The 24,877-nt window shown below is 35.1% G+C and overlaps 1 protein-coding gene and 1 pseudogene across 2 annotated transcripts; one reads left to right on the forward strand and one right to left on the reverse strand.

Annotated features, from left to right (window-relative positions):
* The first annotated feature begins 12,997 nt into the window (after positions 1–12,997).
* On the forward strand, positions 12,998–14,086 carry LOC110811394 (zinc finger CCCH domain-containing protein 48 pseudogene; annotated as a pseudogene).
* Positions 14,087–17,086: 3,000 nt separating this feature from the next.
* TPS5 (trehalose phosphatase/synthase 5) lies at positions 17,087–22,927 on the reverse strand. Of its 2 annotated transcripts, none has more exons than XM_088216372.1 (4): positions 22,671–22,927; positions 19,835–21,923; positions 18,557–18,830; positions 17,087–17,793 (listed from the first exon to the last, which is right to left on the reverse strand). In XM_088216372.1, the coding sequence occupies exons 2-4, from the start codon at positions 21,826–21,828 to the stop codon at positions 17,467–17,469; spliced, it is 2,595 nt and encodes an 864-aa protein (XP_088072498.1). In that variant the 5' UTR covers positions 21,829–21,923; positions 22,671–22,927; the 3' UTR covers positions 17,087–17,466. The 2 variants fall into 2 exon arrangements, with proteins under 2 accessions (XP_088072498.1, XP_088072499.1); XM_088216373.1 differs by lacking the exon at positions 22,671–22,927 and adding an exon at positions 22,374–22,555.
* Between the last annotated feature and the right edge of the window lie 1,950 nt (positions 22,928–24,877).

Raw genomic sequence — 24,877 nt, forward strand, 5'->3', positions numbered from 1 at the left:
AGAATCAGATAGTTCTAGGACTGAGAAGAAATAGAGAATGCAGACCAGTTGATGAAACTGAGAGAATAATAAGAGAAACAAAAAATACTAGCAATGAGGAAGAAAGAAATAAAGGAGAATCAACTGAAAATAGTGTTGATGCCGAGGGAAATGAAGAGAATGAAAAAGAAAATTCCAATGCTGAAGAAATAGATTCATCTGTGAGACTGAGAATGCGAAACAAGAAGAAGAGAGCTTTTGTGTTGTTGAAAGATTATGTGATTGGAGAGGCAATGATTGTGAATAGAAATCAGGCAATGAAGAAAGATTCACAACTGTTTAAAGGTAAGACAGTGCCCTTATCCTCCTACATGAGTTATAACAAGTTGAACGCAAACTATAAGAAATTTGTGTTTACTGTTGATACTGAATAAGAATCGATAAACTACTAAGAAGCCTGCAAGGATACCAGATGGGTGGATTCAATGAAAAATGAGATAGAGGCCTTAGAAAAAAGTAGGACTTGGTCTGTCACTCATTTACTGTTCAACAAGAGAGCTGTGGGATATAAATGGGTGTATAAAATCAAGAACAAAGCTGATGGAATAATAGAAAGGTTCAAGACCAAACTTGTTGCCAAAGACTATACACAAAGAGAGGGTATTGATTTTAATGGGATATTTTTACTAGTAGTAAAAATTACCACGGTAGGATTAATACTTTCCTTAGCTGCTATAAATGAGTGGCACTTGAGACAATTTGATGTAAATAATGTATTTTTGCATGGAGATTTAGATGAATAAATGTACATGGAATTACTCTTAGGATACCAAGTTGCAAACAACTCAGATGTGTGCAGATTAAAGAAGAGTATATACGGATTGAAACAATCTGGACAGTGGTATGCAAAATTCTCATTTTTTATTTTACAGTAAGGATTTGAGCAGTTAGAAGCAGATTATATTCTATTTGTTAGAAAGACAGAAGAGAGTTTTACAGCCATATTGATCCATATGGATGATGTAATTTTGATAGGAAATAATATAAGGATGATTGAGGTCTTAAAGTCAACACTTGATGAGCAGTTTAAAATAATAAACCTAGTAAAGCTCAAGTATTTCCTGGGAATAGAGGTTATAAGATCTAGATAAGGGATCTACATGTGCCAAAGAAGGCATGCTATTGAACTTTTAACTGAAGCTGGAATAATAAGATCAAAACTCTCAAGAACGCCCTTAGATCAAAATTTAAAACTATCAAAGGGTGAGGGTGAATTGTTGCCTAATCCCATAATTTACAAAAGTGTGCGTATGTATATATCATCATGTGTGTTTGTATATGCATTTAACTAAACAACGTCGTTTTTGTTTAGGGTTTGTTTGGTCGAGTATAAATGGAAATGTGAAATCTGTACATAATACTTCGTCTCATTTCTCTCTTCGAAACAGAAGGAAATCGAGTAAGCCACGATTAGGGCTTTGCTCTCTTACCTTCTTCTTATTCAGATAACATCTAAACTCATTTTTTCTTTAGTTTTTCTGCAAGATATCTGAGCTTTAGACTTAGAAAAATTACGAATGTTCCATTTTCATGATCCAAAATAATACAGTAATACGAGGAGGCTTGGCAATCATTAAAGCTTTCGTGTTTGAGATGATTTAGATTTCTCTTCTCCAATAGCTCGCTTGTACTCTCTTGAATCATGTTCTTATCTGTAACTCATGTTGGTTACATGACATATTCATTCCTGTTAGTAAGTTTTTAAAACAAATTATGTTGGACTTTATGATTTTATTGTAATTACAATCAAGTTCTTGATTTTCATTCTTTTTTAATGTTGGAATTGATTGATGTCAGTGAATATTTTAAAAGTATAAAAATTATAGTTTGAATATATATTTTATGAAGTACGAGTAAGATACAATGATTTTCCAAAGTTTAGTAGTTACTGTGTGTGAGTATTAATAGGTTTTATATTTAAAAACAATCGATAATAATTAATATAAGAAATAATGTATTTATAAAAAAAAATTTCATTTTTTTTCTCCATATTTATACACAACTCTTTAAATAATTCTCCTACTTTCATCTGAATCTTCTCTTTTCTTCTATAAGATTTTAGAATCTTTTATCATCTTAAAAAATTCTCCTCTAATATCTTCTAGAATTTTTTAGATAATTTTTATTTTTTTAAATATTTTAAATAACTAGTTTATAGATACTCAGAAACTAAAATCTAAGTACTAAATTTCTCTAAAATTAATAATTTTATAAAAATCTTAATTAATACCGTGAAAATTAATAATAACATAATGAAAAATAACTTAATTAATACTGTGAAAATTAATGAGAAGGAAATTAAATTTTAGTTTAATATCACCAATAAATATTTCGTTTAGAATAGTAGTAATTATAAATTATGCAAAATAGTTAAAAGAAATAATGGGCTTATATTTGAAATAATTAGTAATTAAAATAAAAAATTGCTTATTAATGTAAATGCTCAAAATTTAAAAGAAATGAATATGTATTGTAAAGGCAGAAGCAATTAAGAGTTTAAGGTTTACATTCCTTACACAATAAATCGGGATGCCCAATAAAGTTACGGGAATGTTCCTTTAATGAAATTTTCAATAATGGAATAAATAAATAAAAGAAAACACAACTAAAGATCCTATGGAGTTAACCTCCGTTGAACAACTCTGACGGGATGCAAGAGACAGCTTTATTCGCAATCTTCTTCTTACTGTTCAAGATTTGGATCTTGATTTTCCTTATCTGAAAATGGTTAAATAGGAAGATGAACTACACTAGCCTAATAAGAATATCATGTTTAGCGCCGATACAGAAAATCGTAAACAAATTTATTTTATATATCAACAGTAACAATCGTAAATAACCAATTGAGTCATTATTTCTTTTTAAATAAATTCATTTAACATAAAAACTGTTATTTCTGTACTTACCCTTATAAGTTTCCAAAGCCGAATTGTAAAGACAATAACTAAGATAACATTTTATTTCATATTTAAATGAACAATAATAGTAAACTTACTTTCCTACTCGCTTACCAGTATCTCTGCGGGTCCATAGGGATCCCTCCTATGCGTGGACCTAATATGCAATTTATCATTTAATCGGTCATCCCTATACCATGTCCGGTAATGAACACCAAATATACAACCGCTTTAATACTCAATTCGGTATAAGAGTGAACTATACCTCCCAACTCCTTCCGGTATAGGACTTCTTAACCCCGTTCGACTGAGTTAATGTCCACGATAGGATTTTTCTTATACACAGAGTTTGTACACCCTTCTCCAGGGTACTTGATAAACCTTTTATACATATATCCATATCATCAACCAATCACCAGTTACATACCAATATTTCATATTTATATATTAACAGTAAGTAATACAAATAGACAATAGCAGTCTATTGTATAAAAGATTGTTTTGAATCAGTCGATAGGTGAGAATAATGAGCCAGCCAATCAAAGAATGAGAAAGTAATTAAAATAAATAAACAATAGTAGTTTAGACAGTATATGAGAAAATAAACAACACAACTAGGTCCGCCTCTACTGGTGACCTGTAATTAATTTATAGTTTTCTAAAAACAAATCATTATTAGTTATTAGGCTTTAATTTATCATAATGGGAGAAAATAGTGAGAGATTCTTACCCTGGATCAATATTCGAAACATCGTCTTTTTTATTGCGCCTCCTGCAATTCTCGAGTTTCCTGAATTTTTCTGTGAAAATAAAAAATGCGCGTCAGTATCCTAAAATACCCAAAAAAAAACCAAAATGAGCATTTTTAAATTTTTTTAGGGTTCTGGCACAGTGCCGTCGCCATGCTCTGGTGTTGGCTCTAGTGCCGACAACAGCGATTCCTCTCAGCCTGACCGTTTTCGGCCAGTTTTTGCTAATTTTGGACAATTTTGCATGAAAACCTACAAAAAAAGGTTAGGGAGCCTTTACTAATCAGAAAAGGGAAAAACTGATACCCTACCAGCAGATGGATTTTTCGATGCGGTGGCTCCACCGTTCCTCTCTTGCGGTCGGGGCTTCTCTTCGGCTAACCTGCAGTAGATTGAAACGAGAAACACGACGGTCCAAAAATCGAGGGAAATAGAAAACGAGAAGGGGCTCATCGGAGGGATTTTCGGGTTGCAACTGCAACGGCTCAGCCGAGCTTCGCTCGCAATTTCTAGCTCAACCAATTTCGAGCAGAAGGAGAAAACCTTTTACCTTTTAAGCGTCAACAGTGGCTCCAGTGCAGCGACGATGGTGGTTGATCTCTTTCTCTAGCGATTGGTTCGCTTTTCGACTGCCCCTCTTCTTCTTCTCTGATCTCCTCTCTAGCGGCTAAGGTTAGAGTTTCCTGTGAAGAGGAATTTAATACTCCTCTTCACTAAATCTTGGTCGTCTGTTCGAGAGGCTCATCCTCCACCGTTGGATCGCTCTTAGTTGGAACATTAATCTGGACTGCACGATCTGATCAAATACAGTCGTTTGATCCTACTTGAAATGGAAACAGATCTGGGTCATCCATGCGCGCGGGGTGCGATATGGACCGTCAAATCTGCTGACACATAGATCGCTCACGTGGCCTTCTGCGTGGACGCGTGTCCATGTGTCTTCCACGCGGTGCATGGATATTGGTCGCATTACTGACGTGGCGGTCCATGTGGTCAAACTTTTATTAATTTTATTTTTACTCCAGTTTTACATATTTCTTTTCAAATAGGTTATCCCTTACTACTACTTTGACCCTGATTTTTGAAAATATTTTCAAATGCATCTAAAACTAATTTTCTTCAAAAATTCACAAAAAAATTAAAAATTAAATTATTTTAGTTATTATACCATTAATATTAAATTCTTTCGGGCCAAATTTTTGGGTCCGGGTGTTACAACTCTTTTCCTTTAAAAAATAATTTAGTCCTTCAAATTTGTCACTCTCCCACTAGTCAAACAGAGTTGGGAGTACTGGATTTTTAAGTCTGATTCTAGTTTTTAAGTGGTCTCGTCCTTCGAGTAATTCTGCCATAAAACCTTGAAGAAGGAAATTTCTCTGTTGTGAAACACTCTACTCTTTCGGTCTAAAATATCTATTAGTACTTCCTCATAGGATAGATCCTCCTAGAGCAAAAGTTACTCATGAAACAATATATATGAGGAGTCTAGGTTGTACTTCTGTAGCATAAACACATGAAATACATTATGGACTCTAGATAGCTCTGGAGGTAGTGCTAGTTTGTAGGTGGCAATACCAACTCTATCCAATATCTCAAACGATCCGATGAACTGGGGGTTTAACTTTCCCTTCTTTCTAAACCTATTGATACCCTTAAAGGGGGGTGACTATAAGGAACACTCGATCACCCTTCTCAAATTCTAAATATTTTATTCGTGTGTCCACATAACTCTTCTGTCTACTCTAGGCTGTCTAGATGTTCTTTCTGATTTTAACTATATTCGCTGTGGTCTCATTTACAATGTCTGAGCTAATTAATTTTCTATCCTCACCTTTTCCTAACAAATCGACGACCTATAGGGTCAGTCATACAATGCCTCATACGGAGTCATACCGATGCTTGTTTGATAATTGTTATTGTAGACGAACTCTATCAGGGGTAGCTGATCGTCTTAATGCCCTCCGAAGTCTAGAACACATACCCTGAGCATATCTTTTAGAGTGCGAATGGTTCGTTATGATTGTCCATCTATTTGAGGTTGTAGAATGTTGTGGTAAGGGACAGTTTCATTCTCATTACTTGCTGAAAACTTAACCAAAATCGAGAGGTAAATCTAGGGTCTCTGTCTGATATCACTGTCACCGAAACTCTATGTAGCCTGATTATCTCCCGGATATTAATTCTTGCTACTTTGTATAAGGGGTCAGTCGTTCTGATGGCCAAAAAATGAGACAACTTATTGAGTCGGTCGATAATTACCCAGATTATATCATATTCCAAGCATGCCTTAGGCAACCCTGTTACAAAATCTATAGTGATATGTTCCTATTTTCACTCCGGTATTGGTAATGGCTGAAGTAGTTCGCTTGGGCATTGATGCTCTACCTTAACTTGCTGACATATAAGACATTTAGAGACGAAATCATTAATTTTTCTTTTCATTCCACTCCGCTAGAATCGGGGTCGCATGATTTGATACATCTTAGTACTTTCAGGATGTATAGTGAACTTTAAACTATGAGTCTCTATCATGATATCCCTTTCTAGTTCATCGTCATTTAAAACACACACCCTGTCTTGGAACCTGAGCAATTCATCTGTAGAGACTCAGAATTTTAGATTTACACCTTATTCTATATCCTTTATGAGAACTGCTAAAGTAGAATCAGTTAGTTAGGCTTCCTTTATTCTCTGAATTAATTCGAGTTGAACAGCTAAATAGGTCAAACATGTGACCCTTTTCAAATCTTGAAGTTGTATATGTTGTGTAACTTTTATTACCCTACATTCAGAAACTATTATGTTAGCCAACATACCTGCACTTTTCTTACTGAGCGCATCGACTACCACATTGTCATTGACTGGATGATACAAGATCTTACAATCGTAGTATTTGAAGAGCTCTATTCAATGCCTCTAATGCATGTTGAGATTCTTTTAGGTGAATATATGCTTCAAGATCTTATGATTTATATAAATCTCAAAAGTCTCTTCATACAATTAGTGGCACAAGATCTTCAAGGTGTGGATAATAGCGACAAGTTTTAAGCTATGGGTGGGGTAATTCTTTTTATGAATTTTCAATTGTTTAGACCCATAGATTATGACATTTTTGTGCTGCATCAGAATACAACCTAACCCTAGGTAAGAAACATCACTGTACACTGCATATCACCTGTCTCACTCGACAGAGTTAAAATTAGCGCGGTAGTTAATCACTTCTTGAGTTTTATAAAGCTTCTTTCTTAATCATCATTCTACTCAAATTTAGTATTCTTCATCATAAGCCGGATTAAGGGGGCGACTAGGCTTGAAAACCCTTCTACAAATCTGTAGTAGTAACCTATCATCTCCAAAAAACTACAAATCTCCTTAACGGAAGTCAATTTCTCCCATCGATTATTGTCTCAACCTTTTCAAAATTCACTGACACCCCATCCTTTGATATTATATGCCCTAGAAAGGTAGTCTACTCAAGCCAAAACTCACACTTGCTCAGTTTTGCATATAGCTTCTTTTCCCTGAGAACTTGTAAAATCTAAGTCAGGTGCTAAACGTGTTCCTTTCTGCTATTTATATAGATCAGGATGTCATCAATAAACATTACGATAAACTGATCCAAAAACTGATTGAAAACCCTGTTCATCAAGTCTATAAAAATGGCTGGTGCATTGGTTAACCCAAATGACATGACCAAAAATTCATAATGTCTGTATCGGGTTCTAAAGGCCATCTTGGAGATGTCCTCTGCCCTAATTTTTACCTAATGATAACCCGAATGTAAGTCAATATTGAAAAAAACTTGAGCACCCTGTAACTAATCGAAAAGATCATCAACATTGGGTAAGGAATATTTGTTCTTGATTGTGACTTTATTTAATCCCATGTAGTCAATACATTATCTTAGGGACCCATATCCTTTTCTTACAAACATTGCTCTAGTACCCCAAGAAGATATACTTGGTCGGATGAACCCACTATCCTGTAATTCTCTGATATGATATATTTTTTCAGTTTTTCCATCTCAACACGACTCATACAGTAAGGGATAACTGAAATGAGCTGGGTGTCAGACTAAAAAATTTATGGTAAATTCAAGTTTTCTATCCACCGGCAGTCCTAGTAGTTCATCAAGAAATACATCAAAAAATTCTCCAACTACAGGAATATCTTGAATACAAATTTCTTTTTTAGACTTGTCTAATGTAGGAAATAACAATGGAGTTAAAGCATCATATAAATAATGTAGTGACCATGAGGGAATAATATCTAAAATTTTTATTAATTGGTGAAAGACACTTCATTAGGAAGATTGAATACAAACTTCTTATGAAAATAATCTATGGTGGCGTGATATGCCGCTAACCAATTCATCCCCAGAACTACATCAAAATCTCCCGTGTCTAGTGCTATCAAGTCTACACTAAATTTCCTACCTATTATTTCTACAATACAAGCTTTGTATATGACATTATTTAGTAGTGTCTCATTCTCAAGAGTAGACACAAACAGCACAGAATCAAGATTTTCATGTAATACATTTAAATATTTTGTAAAAACATGCGAAACAAAAAAATGTGAAGCACCAGTATTAATTTAAACATCTGCAAGGTGATTACAGATAGTATATGTATCCTGTATTATGTATGGGTTAGTTTTAGAATCCTTCTGGGTGAGGGTCTAGACTTTGCCTTGAATTAGAAGTCTGTCTTTATTCTGATTCCACGGGCACTCTCTTGCGTAGTACTAGGCACTTCCACATATGCGACATTATTGTTGAGGCAGTAACATAATTAGTCCTCATGATCCTTACCATAATGCTGGCAAATCCTACTGCGTCCTGTTACCAAGACCTGAAGAGGAGTTTTAGTCGCGAGCCTAGATCTCTTGTTTTGCTAAATCGATGCAGTAAATACTGGTTTGTGATGTGGAACGGGGCCTGAAATTGCCCACTGCTGGAGGAAAGATGCAAAGGTTCTTCTCTATTAGTTGTGCCTTAGCCAAAACTACTGAGTAGGTGTTAAGCTCAAATAGATAAAATTGTTGCTTGATCTCAAGGCGTAGGCCACACTTAAACTTTCTTACCTTTCTGCCTTCATCCATCATGCTCTCAATAGAATATCGGTTCAACCCTAGGAATTTTCGGGCATACTCAGACACTGTTCCCAAGTGACCAGAATGGGCAGGGCAGCCTGCTTCAGCTGCCACCAGCGATTTGCCTCACCTAAGAGTATGTAGGTAGCAAGTATGACCTTTTGTTCAAGAACCAATCCAAAAATTACAAAGACCTTCTCTATTTCTGCTAACCAGTACTCAGTCTCTTCGAAAGTGGATGTCCCTATAAAGGTAGATAGGTTAAGTCTCTTGTACCTTTCAATGTAGCCTGAGTCTATCACGGACGGAATTGGGTCCTGTTGAAGAAGAACTGGATTATGCTGGAGAAGGGGCGGGTGGCCCTATGGCGACACCTGTTATATGGTGGGGCATCGAATTATACTGTGGCGGTGCCAGATGATACGGAGGAGTAGGAACGTATCAGGGTGGCACTGAATCTTCTCGTTGTAGGGGTGGCTCATACTATGCTTGTGGTGGAGGGTCAGACAACTCTCTCCTCTCTTCCTGGGCCTGCTGGGCAAAGATAAGTCTCTCTAGTATCTCGAATAGTCAATCGACATCCTCTCGAAGAGGCCCACCCCGAGTTGCTCTGTTTAGTGGGAGTCTTCCTCTTCTCATATCTTTCTACCAGCATTTCACAAGAAAGGGTTAAGTGTCGGGTTATATTTGAATGATTCAAATCTTTGTGTAAGGAATGGTTCTAAGAAATGCGGATCTGATACCAACTATAAAAGCCCAAAACTTAAAAGAAATGAATATATATTGTAAGGCGAAAGTAATTAAGAGTTTAGGGTTTACATTTCTTACATAATGAATTAGAATACTCAATAGGGTTACAGGAATGTCCCTTTAAGGAAGTTTTCAATAACGAAATAAATAAATAAAATAAAACACAACTAAAGATCCTATGGAGTTAGTCTCCACTAAGCAACTCTGATGGGATATAGGAGGTAGCTTTATTCGCAATCTTTTTCTTATTGTTCATGATCTGGATTTTAGTATTTCTGATCTGAAAATGGTTAAATAGAAGGATGAGCTACACTAGTTTAGTAAGAATATCATGTTTAGCATTGATACAAAAAACTAAATATTGGTAAAGTTCGTAAACAACTAATGGAGTCATTATCTCTTTTCAAATAAATTTATTTAACATAAAAATCGTTATTTCTATACTTATTCTTATGAGTTTTCAAAACCACTATATGAAGACAATAACTAGGATAGTATTTTATTTTACATTTAAATAAACAATAACAGTAAACTTACCTTCCTACCCGCTTACCAATACCTCTTGGAGTCTATAGGGATCCCCTTTATGCATGGACCTAATATCAAATTTATTATTTAACCGGCTGTCTCTATGCCCCGTCCGGTAATGGGCACCAATATACCACCGTCTCAATACTCCGTCCGATATAAGGGTGAACTATACCTCCCAACCTCTTCTGCTATGGACTTCTCAGCCTCGTTCGACTGAGATAATGCCCATAGTAGGGTTTTTTCTATGCACTACACTCTTTCCCAAGGTACTCGATAAACCTTTCATACATATATCTATATCAACCAATCACCAATTACATACCAACATTTCATATTTATAGATCAATAGTAAGTTATGCAAATAGACAATACAAAAAAAAAAAAAAGTGATTAGGACATTTGCTTTGAATCAGTCGATAGGTGAGAATAATCAACCAAGCAATCAATGAATGAAAAAGTAATTAAAATAAATAAACAATAACAACTTAAACAGTATAGGAGAAAATAAACAATACATTTAGAACAATTATACACTGACTAGTTTCGGCTCCATTGGTGACTTGTAATTAATTTAGAGATTACTAATTTTTATAAAATACAATGTTATTAGTTATTAGACTTTAATTTACTATAACGGGAGAAAATGGTGAGATATTTTTACAGTGAATCAGTATTCGAAATATCGTCTTTTTCACTGTGCCCTCATAGCAATTCTCGGGTTTCCTGAATTTTTTCTGCGGAAATCAGAAACACGTGTCACGTATCCTGAAATACCCTAAAAAGGCCAAAATGAGCATTTTTTATTTTTTTTTTCCTGTTGGTTTAGGGTTCTAGTACGATAGTGATTCCTCTTGGCCTGGCCATTTTCAGCCGGTTTTGGCCAGTTTTTCATGGAAACCTTCAAAAAAAAGGGTTAGGGAGCCTCTATCGACTGGAAAAAGGGAAATCTGAGACCCTACTAACGAAAAGGTTTTCCAATGCGGCGGCTCCACCGTTCCTATCTTGCGGTTAGAGCTTCTCTTCGGCTAACCTGCAATAGAATGAAACGAGGAGCACAACGGTCAAAAACTAGAGGGAAACGGAAAACAAGAAGAGGCTCATTGGAGGAGTTTTTGGGTTACGACTGCGGCATCTCGACTGACCTTTGCTCGCAATGTCTGGTTCACCCTTTGGCCTTTTAGCTCCGATATAGATGTGGGGATGTTCAAAATTCAATTCCGAGTGTAAGGGAAAAAATTTACCTTTCCGGTATCGGCGGTGGCTCCAGTGCAGCGTCAACAGTGGCCAGTCTCCTTTTTCGACGACTAGTTTGTTTGCCGGCCACCCCTCTTCTTCTTCTTCGATCTCCTCTCTAGGGGTTAGGGTTAGGATTTCTTGTGAAGAGGAGTTTAAATACTCCTCTTCATTAAATCTGGATCGTCCGTTCGAGAAGACGTGACCCATCCTCAGCCGTTGGATCGCTCTTAGTTGAAAAATTAATCTAGGTCGTAGAATTTGATCAAATACAATCGTTCGTTCGCACTTGAAAAAGAAACGAATCTGTGTTCTCCGTGCGCGCGAGATATGATCTAAACCGTCGGATCTGCTGGCACGGAGATCGCCCATGTGGACATTTGTCCACGTGTCTGCCACGCAACACATAAATATTGGCCACGCTGCTGACGTGACGGTCCACATGGCCAAATTTTTATTAATTTTATTTTTATCCCAGTTTTTTAGATTTTTTTTTTCAAATAGATCATCCTTTATTTCTATTTTGACACTGATTTTCAAAAATATTTTCAAATGCATCTAAAATCTAATTTTTTTAAAAAAAAATTACAAAAAAATAAAAAATTAAATTATTTTAATTATTATACCATTAATATTAAATTTTCTGGGACTAAATTTTCGGGTTCAAGTGTTACAATTAACATTATTTATAACTAAATGAAATGCGATCCAAAATAGATAATTTTATATTTAAATCTTAAAATCCTTTCAACCTCAATAATTTAGTGTTTCTAATTTTTTTCATTGGAATCTCTAGATTATTTTTAAAAAATATTAATTAAAATATTTCTAAAATTTATTATTATTTCATTGAAAACATTTAAACTAAAATTTATTAAATTAAAATGTGTTTCTCAATATACTAATGTGCCACATATAAAAATAATTATCTTCATAGATTAAGTTAATAATTAATAATTTAACATAATTAATGTTATATTTAAATAAAAAAATTCATGATAACTGAAAAAATATTTAATGACAATTAATGTTAAAGTGATAAAAAATTTGATTCGGTATTATCAGTAGCATTTCCTTTAGAACAACATTAACAGTAAATTATGCAAAATAATTAAGAAAAAAAATTATCTAAATACACTCGAAATAATTGGTAACTAAGTGAAAATTAATTTATTGTAAATAATCATTTCTACTGTCATAATTTAGTGTTTTTAATTTTTACAACTAATTAATTTAATAATTAGTATGTCAATATAATTAAGTTCACATTCTTTCAATTGTCATAATTTAGTACTTGTAAATTTGAAAATTAATTAATCTAATAATTAATAAAATTTGAATGTTACATCAAAATAGTTTAATTACTTAAAATATTTTTTAAGAATTTTATTATTTTAAATTTTTTGGAAATAATTTCACGCAGCCAAACAAATAACCTCTAAGGAAATTAAAATTTAAAAAAAAAATGCAGATTTCCAAATTAGAGTTCCGAAAAAAGCGGAAGTCGATTTCCGAGTTAGGAAAATCGAAAGGCCGCGGTGAGTATAAATGAGAAGCAACGGTCCCCCCACCCCCGGCCGACACTTAACGGATTCCTTCCCTCTTCCTCTTGTTTCATTCTTTTCTCCGCAAATCTCCCAAGCACTTCTTCTTCATCAACTACAGTCGCATTGAGTCAAACTCACAGTTCATTAGACGTTGATTATGGCAGCTCCGAATGTTTGGCGACGAACGGTGGAAACTCCATTCAAGAATGTCATCAAGAATAAGCCACCGCCTTCCAAGAAAGTCTGCAGTTTTTGGCTTTCTGGTAGGTGCGTCTATGGAGATCGCTGCCGTAATCACCATCCGCCTTTTCTCAACACCGACGGGCATTTATCTTTACTCGGCCGATTGAACGGACACAAAGGGGATATCTGCGGCATCTGTCTCCCCACCGACTCCGACAAACTCTTGACCGGTTACCGAGACGGAACTGTTCGAATTTGGGATTGTAATTCTGGTAAGTGCGTAAGTGTACTCAATCTTCAAAATCAAATTGGTTCTATGCACTGCGAGGGTTCTTGGATTTTCTATGGTCTTCCCAATCTCCTGCAAGCTAGGAAAGACAATGAAGTTTATGAGCTTGATGGACCAGTAGGTCAAGTGTATGCGATTACGTCTGCAAGAAGTGATACGGTCTTTGCCGGAGCACAAAACGGCGATATCTTGGTGTGGAGAGGCTTTCCCTCCCCTCCCAACTCTAATCCCTTTCGTTTGATTGGGACTCTCAAGGGACACACCACGCCTGTCACCTGTTTGACAGTCGGCGGTGGAAAGCTTTATTCGGGTTCCATGGATGGTACGGTTAGGGTTTGGGATACAGAGTCTTTTGTCTGCATCAATACCGTGGAGGCACACTCTGATTGTATCACGTCTCTTGTGTATTGGGGTGTGTATTTGATTACATCCTCAAGAGACAAGAGTATCAAGATTTGGGCAACCATTCATGAAGAAGGCTTGCAAGAGGCCTACACTCATCAAGAAAGACACAGTATTCTTGCTCTCCACGGCATGAATGATGCCAACAATAAACCTGTAATCTGTTGCTCCTGCGAAGATAGCTCTGTTCGCATATATGAGTTGCCATCTTTCATGGAGAGGGGCAGGCTGTTGAGCAAGAGGAATGTGCACTCTATTCAGAGCTGTCCGTACAATCTCTTCTTCACTGGCGATGGAGCCGGCACCGTCACAGTTTGGAATTGGCTAGAGGACCCACAGCCACAGGGAATCAACGGGTCTTCATCTTCCTGATCGGATTAGGTTTTAACTCTGCGTTCTCCCTTTTTGAAGCCATATGGGATGTGAATAGAGTTCTTTGTTTAATATTTTTGTTTTCTCTCTGGTCCTGGAGAGGGGGAAGTGGCACAAGGAAGCCATATTGAGTCATTGATTGTACATATGCATTTTTTGGTATCAATGAAATGGAAAAGAAGCAATTACTTTTCCTTCTTCATGATGAATTGTCTTTTTTAGTATTTCTTTTTAGTAATTCTGTTATTCATGCTTCTTACTGGTGCATTCATCACAGCAAAATATTTTCATAACTTTGTTTCTGTAAATATATATGAATTAATTGCAGAAAATCCTGAGGTTATTAAAATCTGAGGTAAATGAAGTAGGTAGTTTGAGTTTTGTCAAAAATGTTGATTGTACTGACAAAACGAATGAAAGGAGGCTAACAGATGCACAGACTGACACCAGCTAGGAAATGAGTGAGAGGGGTCCTGTCAGGGAATGGTAAGGATAACATTCTTGAAAGGCTGGAGGAGTTCAGGTTAGGCTTGTGGGAGCCTTTGCTGATGGAGAAGTAGCTGAAGTTGGATGATCAGTTGCCGGAGGTACCTTTTGTTTTGATAATTCTTGATTGATTGGTGGCTTGTGTAGTGTATTATCAGTTATATGATCAGCATCCTGTAGTCTTGTGATGGTTTGTCAATGCTCTCTTCATAGGACTTGCTCTGTCTCGCCAACGAGTTCTAGCACTTTCTTAATCATGTTTGTGAGATTGCTAGGTCATTCTTCTTTTATAATCTCCTTTGTGAGATTTGTAAGCAAAAAGTCTACTTTTGATCAAGATCCCAATTTCAGGAAGACAGTTTGAATAGCACAACTTTGGTTTATAATTCTATATTATTTTGGTTTTTTTTTTCTGGGTTCTACTTGAGGATCTTAGTACTTGTTTCTTAGCCAACTAGGAGTAAGAAATTTTTGTCCAAGAAATTCAAGGTAGTGATGGAATCAGTTCTATAAGAAATTCAAATAATTCAAGGTAGCAATGTTCGCGTGCCTTCATTAGGAGTTATTATGAAGAGAAATGCCATGAGAACTTCCTCAGAAGCTTGCATGAGTGCTGTATCTGTTTTAGTTAATATGCAGGTATTTCAGTCTTTCCAAAGTGAAGTTTCTTTGATTTGACATGGATAGAGATCAAGATAATGGGGATATAGGCTTTTTGATCCTCTCAAAGAGACTAATCTCAAAAATATTGTTTAAAACTCTTCTGCCCTTTTTTTCTGCTTAAGAGGAAAATCTGGGTGTTAAAGCATGGTTCTAGAGCGCACATAAAAAGGAGTAATTAGTATCAGATATTCTTGACATTTTATAGGTTGCTTTTTGGCGAAGTTTGCAATTTGCAGTAATGGTATCTGTATTCATTGTTGTTCCATCAAAATTTTACCCCTTTCTTACTATCGTAGTTCTTGCTATGATATTTTTGGATAATTTTTTTTTTAATTCTTGGAAACCTTAAATTATTGAATTCATCAAGTTGCGTTGTCAGCATATTTTGTGCAGTTCTCATAAAGGATTCTAAGCAAATTTCAATGTCCAAGTGCGAAATGTAGAGGTACGATTCTACCAGGTTTACAGAAACAATTGTTGATTGATGAAGAATTTGGACGTTGGAGTAATTGATGCTACAAAGAGCATTAGAGCTTGTGTCCGGTGTTGCTTATTGCCTGAGATGTGAAGTTGTCACCATAAAGAGGACGACAGGTAACTTGCACAATGCTCAAAGTTCAATTGAATATAATCTTAGTAGCTTCTTAGTCTCTTAACAGTTGGATATTTAATTTTCTGACCTGAGGTTCTTGGAATCAAACCAAGTATGATATTTGTTTTTGTTTATGTCTAGTTTATACGAATTTATGATTGTTATTACTCTATTTTGATTACTTATATTTTAGAAAGAAACACAAGATAGCACATCAAAACGTTGTAATTATCAACATCATGATTCTTCCTAATAAGACTAGTTTTTTGCAATTTCCCCTTCAATCTTCACAGCCTGCCAACGTCTAGTGCTGTCTCATGTTTATGATTATACTTCATTCCTCAACTCTTACATCCTAACTGTGTTTAATGATTAGGTAACACTTTAATCATCTTTAATCGATTCTTTTTATTTATTTTTTCATAATCTACATTAGAAGAACAGTGTAGTACGATTAAATATAATGTAATAAAAATAAAGACACAAAAAACATATTACTTACTTTTAATAGTTGAAGTGAATCTTTTTGTTATAACATTCTGAATTTTTTAATTTTAAACAAATCAAATTTTCTCAAGTAAGATTTATTCTTACTATCACTGAGTTTTAGTTGAGTTTCTTGGAATCAAACTAAAAATAATTTTTGTTTTGGTTTCTATTTAGCTTATAGGAATTTTGTGTCTGATAGTATTTGATTGCTTATATATTAGACTTTGATTTCAATTCATGGTGATATTGATGCATGCCGTTTGGATATTTATAGACATTGATATATTTTTCTAGCTTGAATTCTAGAAATCCTCGACATTTACATGAAATAATCTCTTGAGGATAATTAATTTTCTTTACGAATCCAGGTTAAAAGTTTTATTTTATTTTTTCCTGCAATAAAAACCCAAGACTGTTGAGATTTAGTTGTTGGCTAAGTGGTACTAGTTCCACAAATTCATTTGAAAGATTTTAGATAATTAAATGTCAAGAAAGAACACATCTAATAACTTTTGAAAGCAAACTCAGAACATTTACATCTCTGTTATTATCACTAAAAAAATTTAAGGTTATACGCAATGTATTATTATCCGTAATTATATTGTTTTTGGTAATAATTTGACAACTAGGAACACATTGGTTTTTGAACTTTTTGCCCAATCCTTTCTAACTTTCTAGGTTTGCCCCTTAATTAAATCGCCATGCATATTTATACATCAATACTTTTATGTTAAACCAGCGAACTACAGAGTATAATTAGTAGATATATGTGGGTAAGAGTTTATTATCATCATTTGCAGATATATCAAGCAGAGAAGAGCCTGCTAGGATCAGTCTCATTCCCAATGCCAATCTTTACAAACTCAAATGCTAGAGCATCTCAAAAGTTTCTTCTATGTATTTACTTACTCTTGTCTGCAATCCAATATAAACTACAGATGAAAGGAGACTAAAACCCATCTCTAAAATACTGTGAACTCAATGGGTGCGGATCATCCAGTTGCAGTCAGAACTTCAAAATGTTCTATTTCTATAACAGAGAGAGAGACCCAAACCTCAAATACTTCTGTGTCTGAACCCAATCAGAGAGCCAAATAGCTAGAGATTGGGATCTTCTACATAAGATAATCCAATCTACATTTCGGAAAAATTAATCTCTGTCGATGACCTCTTTCTGAGAAACTTGTGAAGCATTTCTAGCAGCCTGCTCCGAAGCATTGGCAAGGCCCTGCAACATTCTCAAAATCTCAGTTGTATCTTCCAAGTAGTACTTGGCCTTGCTTGGTTTCTGGCCAACAGTGCATGCAAATACTTCAGCTACTGGAGAGAGTGAGGGACCATTCCTTGCACTCATTATCACCTCGAACATATCCTCATCTGAACGATCATCCCCAATACACAGAACAAAATCTGGAAGGACTCCCTTCTGCTTCATTGTTACAAGTAGATGTTCTGCTACCAGACCCTTGTTGACACCCTGTTCAGTGGTATAGCAGAAGAGCAAGAGGTAGAGATTAGCAAATACCAAACCTAACAACTATTGTAGTACTTTTTTTTCTTTATAGAATTATAGAACATTATTTTGAATAAGTGATAGGAAAATTCAAAATTTCCTAATTATTATCAAGCTATATCATGCATGGATCATGTAAAACCATCATGATGAGTATTAGAATGGATCATATCTGTTACTAGTACTTCTCAAAGTAAGGACTAGCTAAAAGAAAAAACAAGATGGCACACCAAAACATTGTAATTATCAACATCATGATTCTTCGTAATACAACAAGTTATAGCAATTTCACCTTCAATCTTCACAGTCTGCAGATAGTTCTAAGTACTGACTCATGTTAATGGTTATACTTCATTCCTTAATTCTTAAGTCCTAACTGTGTTTATGGACATCAGATCATGTGTTTATCTATTCCTTTTGCCATCATCGTTGTATCCAAAAGCCACTTGCTTGTAAGGACCAAAAATACATTAGGACAATCAACTTTATTACCATTATTAGGTTTAAGAAAATCATGGTAACGCTAAAGTAAATTTAGCTTGGAAGTGAGACTATCTTGTCTAGTCAGGTTTCAGTATTTACATTCTTTGAATGATAAATTGTTAATATATATGAGATTAAAGAAAAATGAAATAAAATAGAAGGATCCTATTATATCCACATTTTTTGGCCCAAGCACCTCCATGCAGAATATAAAAGTACAATTGTAGTACCAATAGGCACTAACCTGAGGTTTAACTTCCACTATGTGTTGGCCACTCTTGACAGAAACAGGCTCATTTGCAAGAACACTTTCTAGGTGATCTAAAAGTTCTTTAGCCTGACAGGAACCAAAATCAGGATCTGCGTATTGATAATTCCAAACAAGAGCACTCTCTTTAGTCTCAATTGCAGAACCATCAGTTGTTTCAGTGTATAACTTCATAACTGGCTCCGCAACCTGTTTCCAGCCAAAATCTGGCACTGAAATGCAAGTTTCCCAGTCTGCATCACGATTTGCCCTGAAATGGAAATAACGATTAAATTGGTAACTTAGTAATACCTTAGGATAATTATTCTTAAAAGGATCTGGTTCTGGTTTCAAGTTTTAGTTTTATGTAATCAGAGTAGACAGGATATTATGGGTTGATCCTAAATTAGGAACTCTAGTCTTTTTCAATTTTTATCACATCTAACCTGTATGTAGTAATCAACTTCAGATTTTTCATGAAATATAGCAAAATAGGAGTTTTCCTTACTAAGGATCCAATTCATATTTTACAGTTTTAACCATGCAGGAGAGAATTAGTGGTTGTTATTGATGGCTTGATCCAAATTTAAGAATCCAAAATGCAAACTAATCTTTTGAAGATTTTAGCAAAAAGGAAGACCTGATAATCAGAAGATTTTGAACACAAAAAACAAAGGTTTGCTCTCTGAAACTTTGACTGCCACATCTAATGTTAGACCTGAATGCATGTTAGGTCTCACATATAATTCTTTAAATTCAGCATTGATTTACTTCCTTAGTCAAGACGATTCAAATCAAAATGCTTGGTTAAGTTCCTCACCAGAAAAAAGAAAGTTATCATGTCTCAATCCTGTGGCATTTAACCGCATAATATTAAAGATTAGTCATAAGAGGTAGAATTTAAGTCAGATGAGAAAGGCACTTTTGGCATCAAGTAAAATTCCAGATTCAAAAACCAAAAAACTATTTGCCTAGTACCCTGGGATTTTTATTAGCACATAAAAGACATTACCGTCATAATACTCGTGCAGAACCTGATCTAAGCAAAGCAAGAAATTACATAATGCTAGCTGAATGAAATATGGCACTGATTCAATTCTCATGATTTATTGGAGCTTTATAACTTTTCAACCCTCTCTTTTCTTGTCCTTTTCTAATAAATCTCAACATGCAACCTCTTGACTATTTCAATAATTCTCAAGAGTTTTGAATCACAGCTACAAAGTTAGCTGCCAAAAAGGATATCAAGGAGAATCCTAGGAGAAAGTGTCATACCTGACGAAATAGCCATGCTCTGCTGCAATTCCAAGCTTCTCACAACAAGAAAACCCTTCAGCTAGGCTATCTCTGTCTTTCCCACTAACGAGGAAGACAACATTCTTGGGATCTCTGCACAAGCTGTTCAAGATTTCAACAGCTTCCATATTAAGAGTTGTTGTACTGACTGCACCTGGCTGCATTGCTATACCATCATAATCCAAAAGGATGGCTCGGTTCTTGGTCCTCTTATAGGCTGAAACAATGTGTTCAACCGAAAGCTTCCTGAAATTAGGATCTAAGGCAACTACCCGAAACCCTAAGCCAAAACCAATTCCCCAGCACCTTCTTCGCATATGATCCCTACATGCCCTTTCAAGATCTTGCAGAAAACTATGCGCCCAGTAAGCAACATCATGTGTACTAACATACCGATAGTGCTTCTCATGCCGTAACTGTTTTTCTGCTTCAGAGACTCGTAAGGCAGAATCCATAGCTTCAGATACAGCATCTATGTTCCATGGATTTACGCGAATTGCACCACTCAATGACGGGGAGCACCCAATAAACTCAGAAACAACCAGCATGCTTTTCTTTGGGGTAGATGGATTTAGGCCCAAGGTTTCATCTAGCTTCTCATTTCCTTGCCTACATATAATATATTCATAAGGAATAAGATTCATACCATCCCTCACTGCTGTAACAAGACAACACTCAGCAATGACATAATAAGCAATCCGCTCATAAAACTGAAGTGGGTCGTCAATCAAAACAACTGGCTTATATCCTGGCCTTCCAAATGCATCATTTATCCTCTTCACAGTGGCATACGTTTCAGTTTGGACTTCCTGTACATCTCTTCCTCGGCCTCTTGCAGGATTAGCAATTTGAACCAAAACAACATCACCCCTCTTATCAGGATGTTGCATCAGCAGTTGCTCCATGGCCAAAAGTTTCAAGCTGATTCCTTTGAATATATCCATGTCATCAACCCCAAGCAAAACAGTTTGACCTTCAAATTGATCTCGTAACTCAGCAACCTTAGATTCAGTCTCAGGAAGATTCAGCACAGATTGAAGCTGACCTATATGAATCCCAACAGGAAGAATCTTAATGCTGACAGTGCGGCCATAATACTCAAGACCTATGTAGCCTCTTTTAGATTGGTAGGAAATTCCAAGCATTCTACTACAACAGGAGAGGAAGTGCCTGGCGTAATCAAAAGTATGAAACCCAATAAGGTCGGCATTGAGAAGTGCTTTTAGAAGATCATCTCGAACAGGGAGAGTCCGATAAATTTCAGATGACGGGAATGGACTATGAAGGAAGAATCCCAGCTTCACCCTGTTAAATCTCTTTCTCAAAAAGGTTGGCAAAACCATCAAATGGTAATCATGAACCCATACAAAATCATCATCAGGACTAATCACCTCCATGACTTTGTCTGCAAATATCTTGTTCACAGAAACATAAGCTTGCCAAAGTGACCTATCAAACCGGCCACCAAGATCTGGTGATAGAGGAAGCATGTAGTGAAATAAAGGCCAGAGATGCTGCTTACAAAATCCATGATAAAATTTACTAAAAAGATCAGGAGGAAGAAATGCTGGGACACATTTAAAATTTTCAAGCAACCTTTGTGCCACATCATCATGCTCGCTAGGATCAATTTCTTCCTTAAGACAACCAACATAGATTACTTCAACATCTTCCCCCAGACCATCTTTGAGCTGTAACAGAAGGGAGTCCTCATCCCAGCTAAAGCTCCACTCTCCATCACCATCTGAATTTCTGTGTGCTTTAAGTGGAAGCTGGTTTCCCACAATGATCATCCGTTCTTGAGCAATAGATGATGGAGCATCAGAACCAACACTGTTGCTGTTATCATCATCTAGCTCAGACAAAACCCCAGCAACAGTAGCTACTCGAGGGAGCCTCTTCTTCTCTCGTCCAAGGCTTGGCAAATTGCCAGAAGCAAGATCTAAGAGGTTAGAATATGACCTTGAGACCATTGGGAATGACAGAAAACACTTCTCTTCTACTAAAAATAGGAGGAGACTATGCTGATATCTTGATCAACCAGTTAACAACGATTTCTTCAAAGAAACTTACCATGAGAAACAAGAAAAAAAAAGGAATCAGAACCCCAAAAATCACGAAGATATAACAAACGAAGTACGAACAATCTACAGAAATCCAAATCCCACAAAGAACAACACCATGCATCCAACAATTTAAGTTCCATTACAGAATCTTTTGTTTCTAGTAAGAAATGGATTGGCAACTGTAAAAGTTTAGGCACGACAAGTTTAGAAAACACAAGAAAAATTTGCTAAAATACAACCAGTATGCCCCTTTATCTTCCCTCTAACAACAGATATGCAGAATATTTTAAAACAAAAGAAATACCACGAAAAGGAGAAGCAGAAATGAAAGTACATCTAATTACTTACGGGAGCATAAAGCCCAAAACAGGGAAAAAAAAATGAGGATATCAAGTATTTTGAAAGATTTCAAAGCATCCATAAGGTAAATCTGACAAAAAAAAAAAAAAAACCTGCAGATTGTAACCCGGAGAATCCAGCAAAGCCAAAATGGTGTATCTAGAAAGCAAAAATGGGTTAAAACAGCTAAACAAATGAAAAAACATAGTAAACCCATCTTTCATCGTTCCTTACAGGAACGATTAAAGTGAGAATCCACCGACAACCACGACCCACAAAAAAACAAACCACCAGTAGTAGCATAGAGTGAAAAGCCTAATGAAAGAGGGAAAGTTTACAGAGAAAGTAGAAGCATTCGCAGCAGTGACAGTGAAAGAGATGAAAACAAAAAAAAAAAAAAAAAAAAAAACCTTTTGAGGTTGAGAGGGAAAGGGAGAGAGAAGCCAAGATGGAAAATGCAAAACCAAAGAGAGATTCTTCTTCTTTGAGACAATATAGGTGTTTTTGCTTGGCCTTTTTAGTATGTAAAGATATTCATTTTGTGGAATTTTTCTCTTTTTTCTCCATCTCTAAATGACAAGAAACACTGAAATAGCAAATGGGATGTCTTTACACAAAGCATTTGATTCTCCACCTGCATTAACACACACGCTCTCTCTCTCTTTCTTACAAATGGAGTGTGGGTGATATGACACGAGAGGGACACAAAACAGTAGACTCCAACATATCATTAATCATACTTTGATTTACTTAATTACTCTCATTAATTCATTTCTTACATCTAAACATGACTTCCTTTTTGGTATGCTCTGTTGCAATTACCAAGCATGCTCAACTGGGTATATGCCAATAATTGGTGTCTGTCTTGAGGGTATGCTTTTTTCATATTTCACATATTTTAAGATATGGCGCACTTTAAAATAAATTTTATTGTTTAAAGCATTTTAATATTTTAATAATTTTCATTTACTAATTTGGGAATCAACATTTCAGTTTTTTACTTAATTCGTATGCTCTAAATAAATTAAAATTTTGAAAGTTTTGAATATCTAAATTGCTATCAATTAAGGTTTAACAGTATATAATCCTAATGATAATGGAAAGAAAAACCCTTTTGGTATTTTATTTTATTTTACCTTATGTAAATTTTGAAAGAAAAACTTCAATCAAGTATTTGCCAAAATAAATTTTATAAATCTGAATCTAAATTTTTTATAAATTTATTCATTTTATTACATATTAGCATTAAGTAAAATTTGACATGTCAGTATTAAAATTTTAATCATGAAGTGTTCTAATTGTTTTTTTTAAAATATAAACCCCATAAACCCTTCATTTTAAGTAATATATATCTATATATTTAGATAACATTTTATGCTGTTAAATTATACTTGAATAATTTTATTATTATTATTATTATTTTTTTTAAAAAAAAAAAAGAGAGTCATAATGTTCAATATGATTAAATCTTATAAAAGAGTAGTCTCAGTTAAGATTAAAGTAGTTGAGTTAAGAGTGGTTTATTGTTGGGTGGGGGGAACAAAAAAAAAAAAGCAATGATGGTGAGATGAGACAGTTGAAGGGAGTTGGAATTATAATGATGATTTGAAGCATTAAATATGTTTGTTTATTATTATTATTATGAGCATCCTCCTCTTCTAATTATGTGATTTATAAATGGTTAATTGAAAGATTCCTTTAATAACCCAAATTTAGAGTACTTAATACTCAAGCCCAAGCCACCAACCCAACTCTAATTATATAATTAATACACGTAATTATATTTAACTCTGTTTTATTTATATATATATATATATAAGAGTTGAAAATGAATGACCTTGACATGATTCAAAATGTTGCATCCTCTTTTGTGGTTGAAGGAGTTGGCAACTCTCTTTCCCTTTCTGACCAATGCAGCTACTCATTTACATAAATTCAAAAATTTAAACTTAATTCACAAACTTTTATACTTCGCCAATTTGAGTCAAAAAGAAAATTGGGTCATTTTGAATTTCTATCAACAATTTTTTTTTTTTTTTTTATTTTTTTATTTAAGCAGAAATTCAATATTTTCTGAATCCTTAGGGTACTATTATTACCATCAAATAATTGAATAAAAACAAACTTTATACAATATCTATTTTACGATTTGTTGAATAAGAAGAAGCACCTCTTATCCCGTAGTTTGCTGCTTGCAACCCTTGGGTCCATAATGTTGAGAACTACGCCTAACAATTTTTCTGCATAAATAACAGTAATGAACTTGGCATGCCCAGCAAAGAATATGATTGTTATTCCCTACCTGTCAAGGTATCAAACAAGAGGATTAACTTGAGATCACATCGGAGGTTATCATCAATCTTTGCTCGCCTTTGCATTGTATTGGCGACAATTAAGGTAAAAGCGAGCATGTTCTGCATAGAGTTCAGCTCGACCCTAGCGACTGTTAACCCTCACATCACAATTCTGTATCATTTCCTCTGAGAACAGTTCACAAGACTCCTCCCCCCCCCCCCCCCCCCCCTTCAATAACAAGTTTGAACTATGGTATTTTTGGATTATTTATTTATTTTTTAAAAAATCTTAAACAAATACTGAATTCATCGGGTTGCCTTGT

This window comes from Carica papaya, chromosome 3 (genome assembly GCF_054855325.1).
Source record: "Carica papaya isolate Zhongbai chromosome 3, ASM5485532v1, whole genome shotgun sequence".
Taxonomy (NCBI): Eukaryota; Viridiplantae; Streptophyta; class Magnoliopsida; order Brassicales; family Caricaceae; genus Carica; species Carica papaya.

Excerpts from the sequence above, each read along its gene's own strand:
- TPS5 (XM_088216372.1), bottom strand. The coding sequence starts at position 21,828 with ATGGTCTCAAGGTCATATTCTAACCTCTTAGATCTTGCTTCTGGCAAT. Across the intron at positions 18,831-19,834 it reads GAGCATGGCTATTTCGTCAG|GGCAAATCGTGATGCAGACT; the intron begins GTATGACACTTT and ends TTTCCATTTCAG. Across the intron at positions 17,794-18,556 it reads TAGTGGAAGTTAAACCTCAG|GGTGTCAACAAGGGTCTGGT; the intron begins GTTAGTGCCTAT and ends ACCACTGAACAG.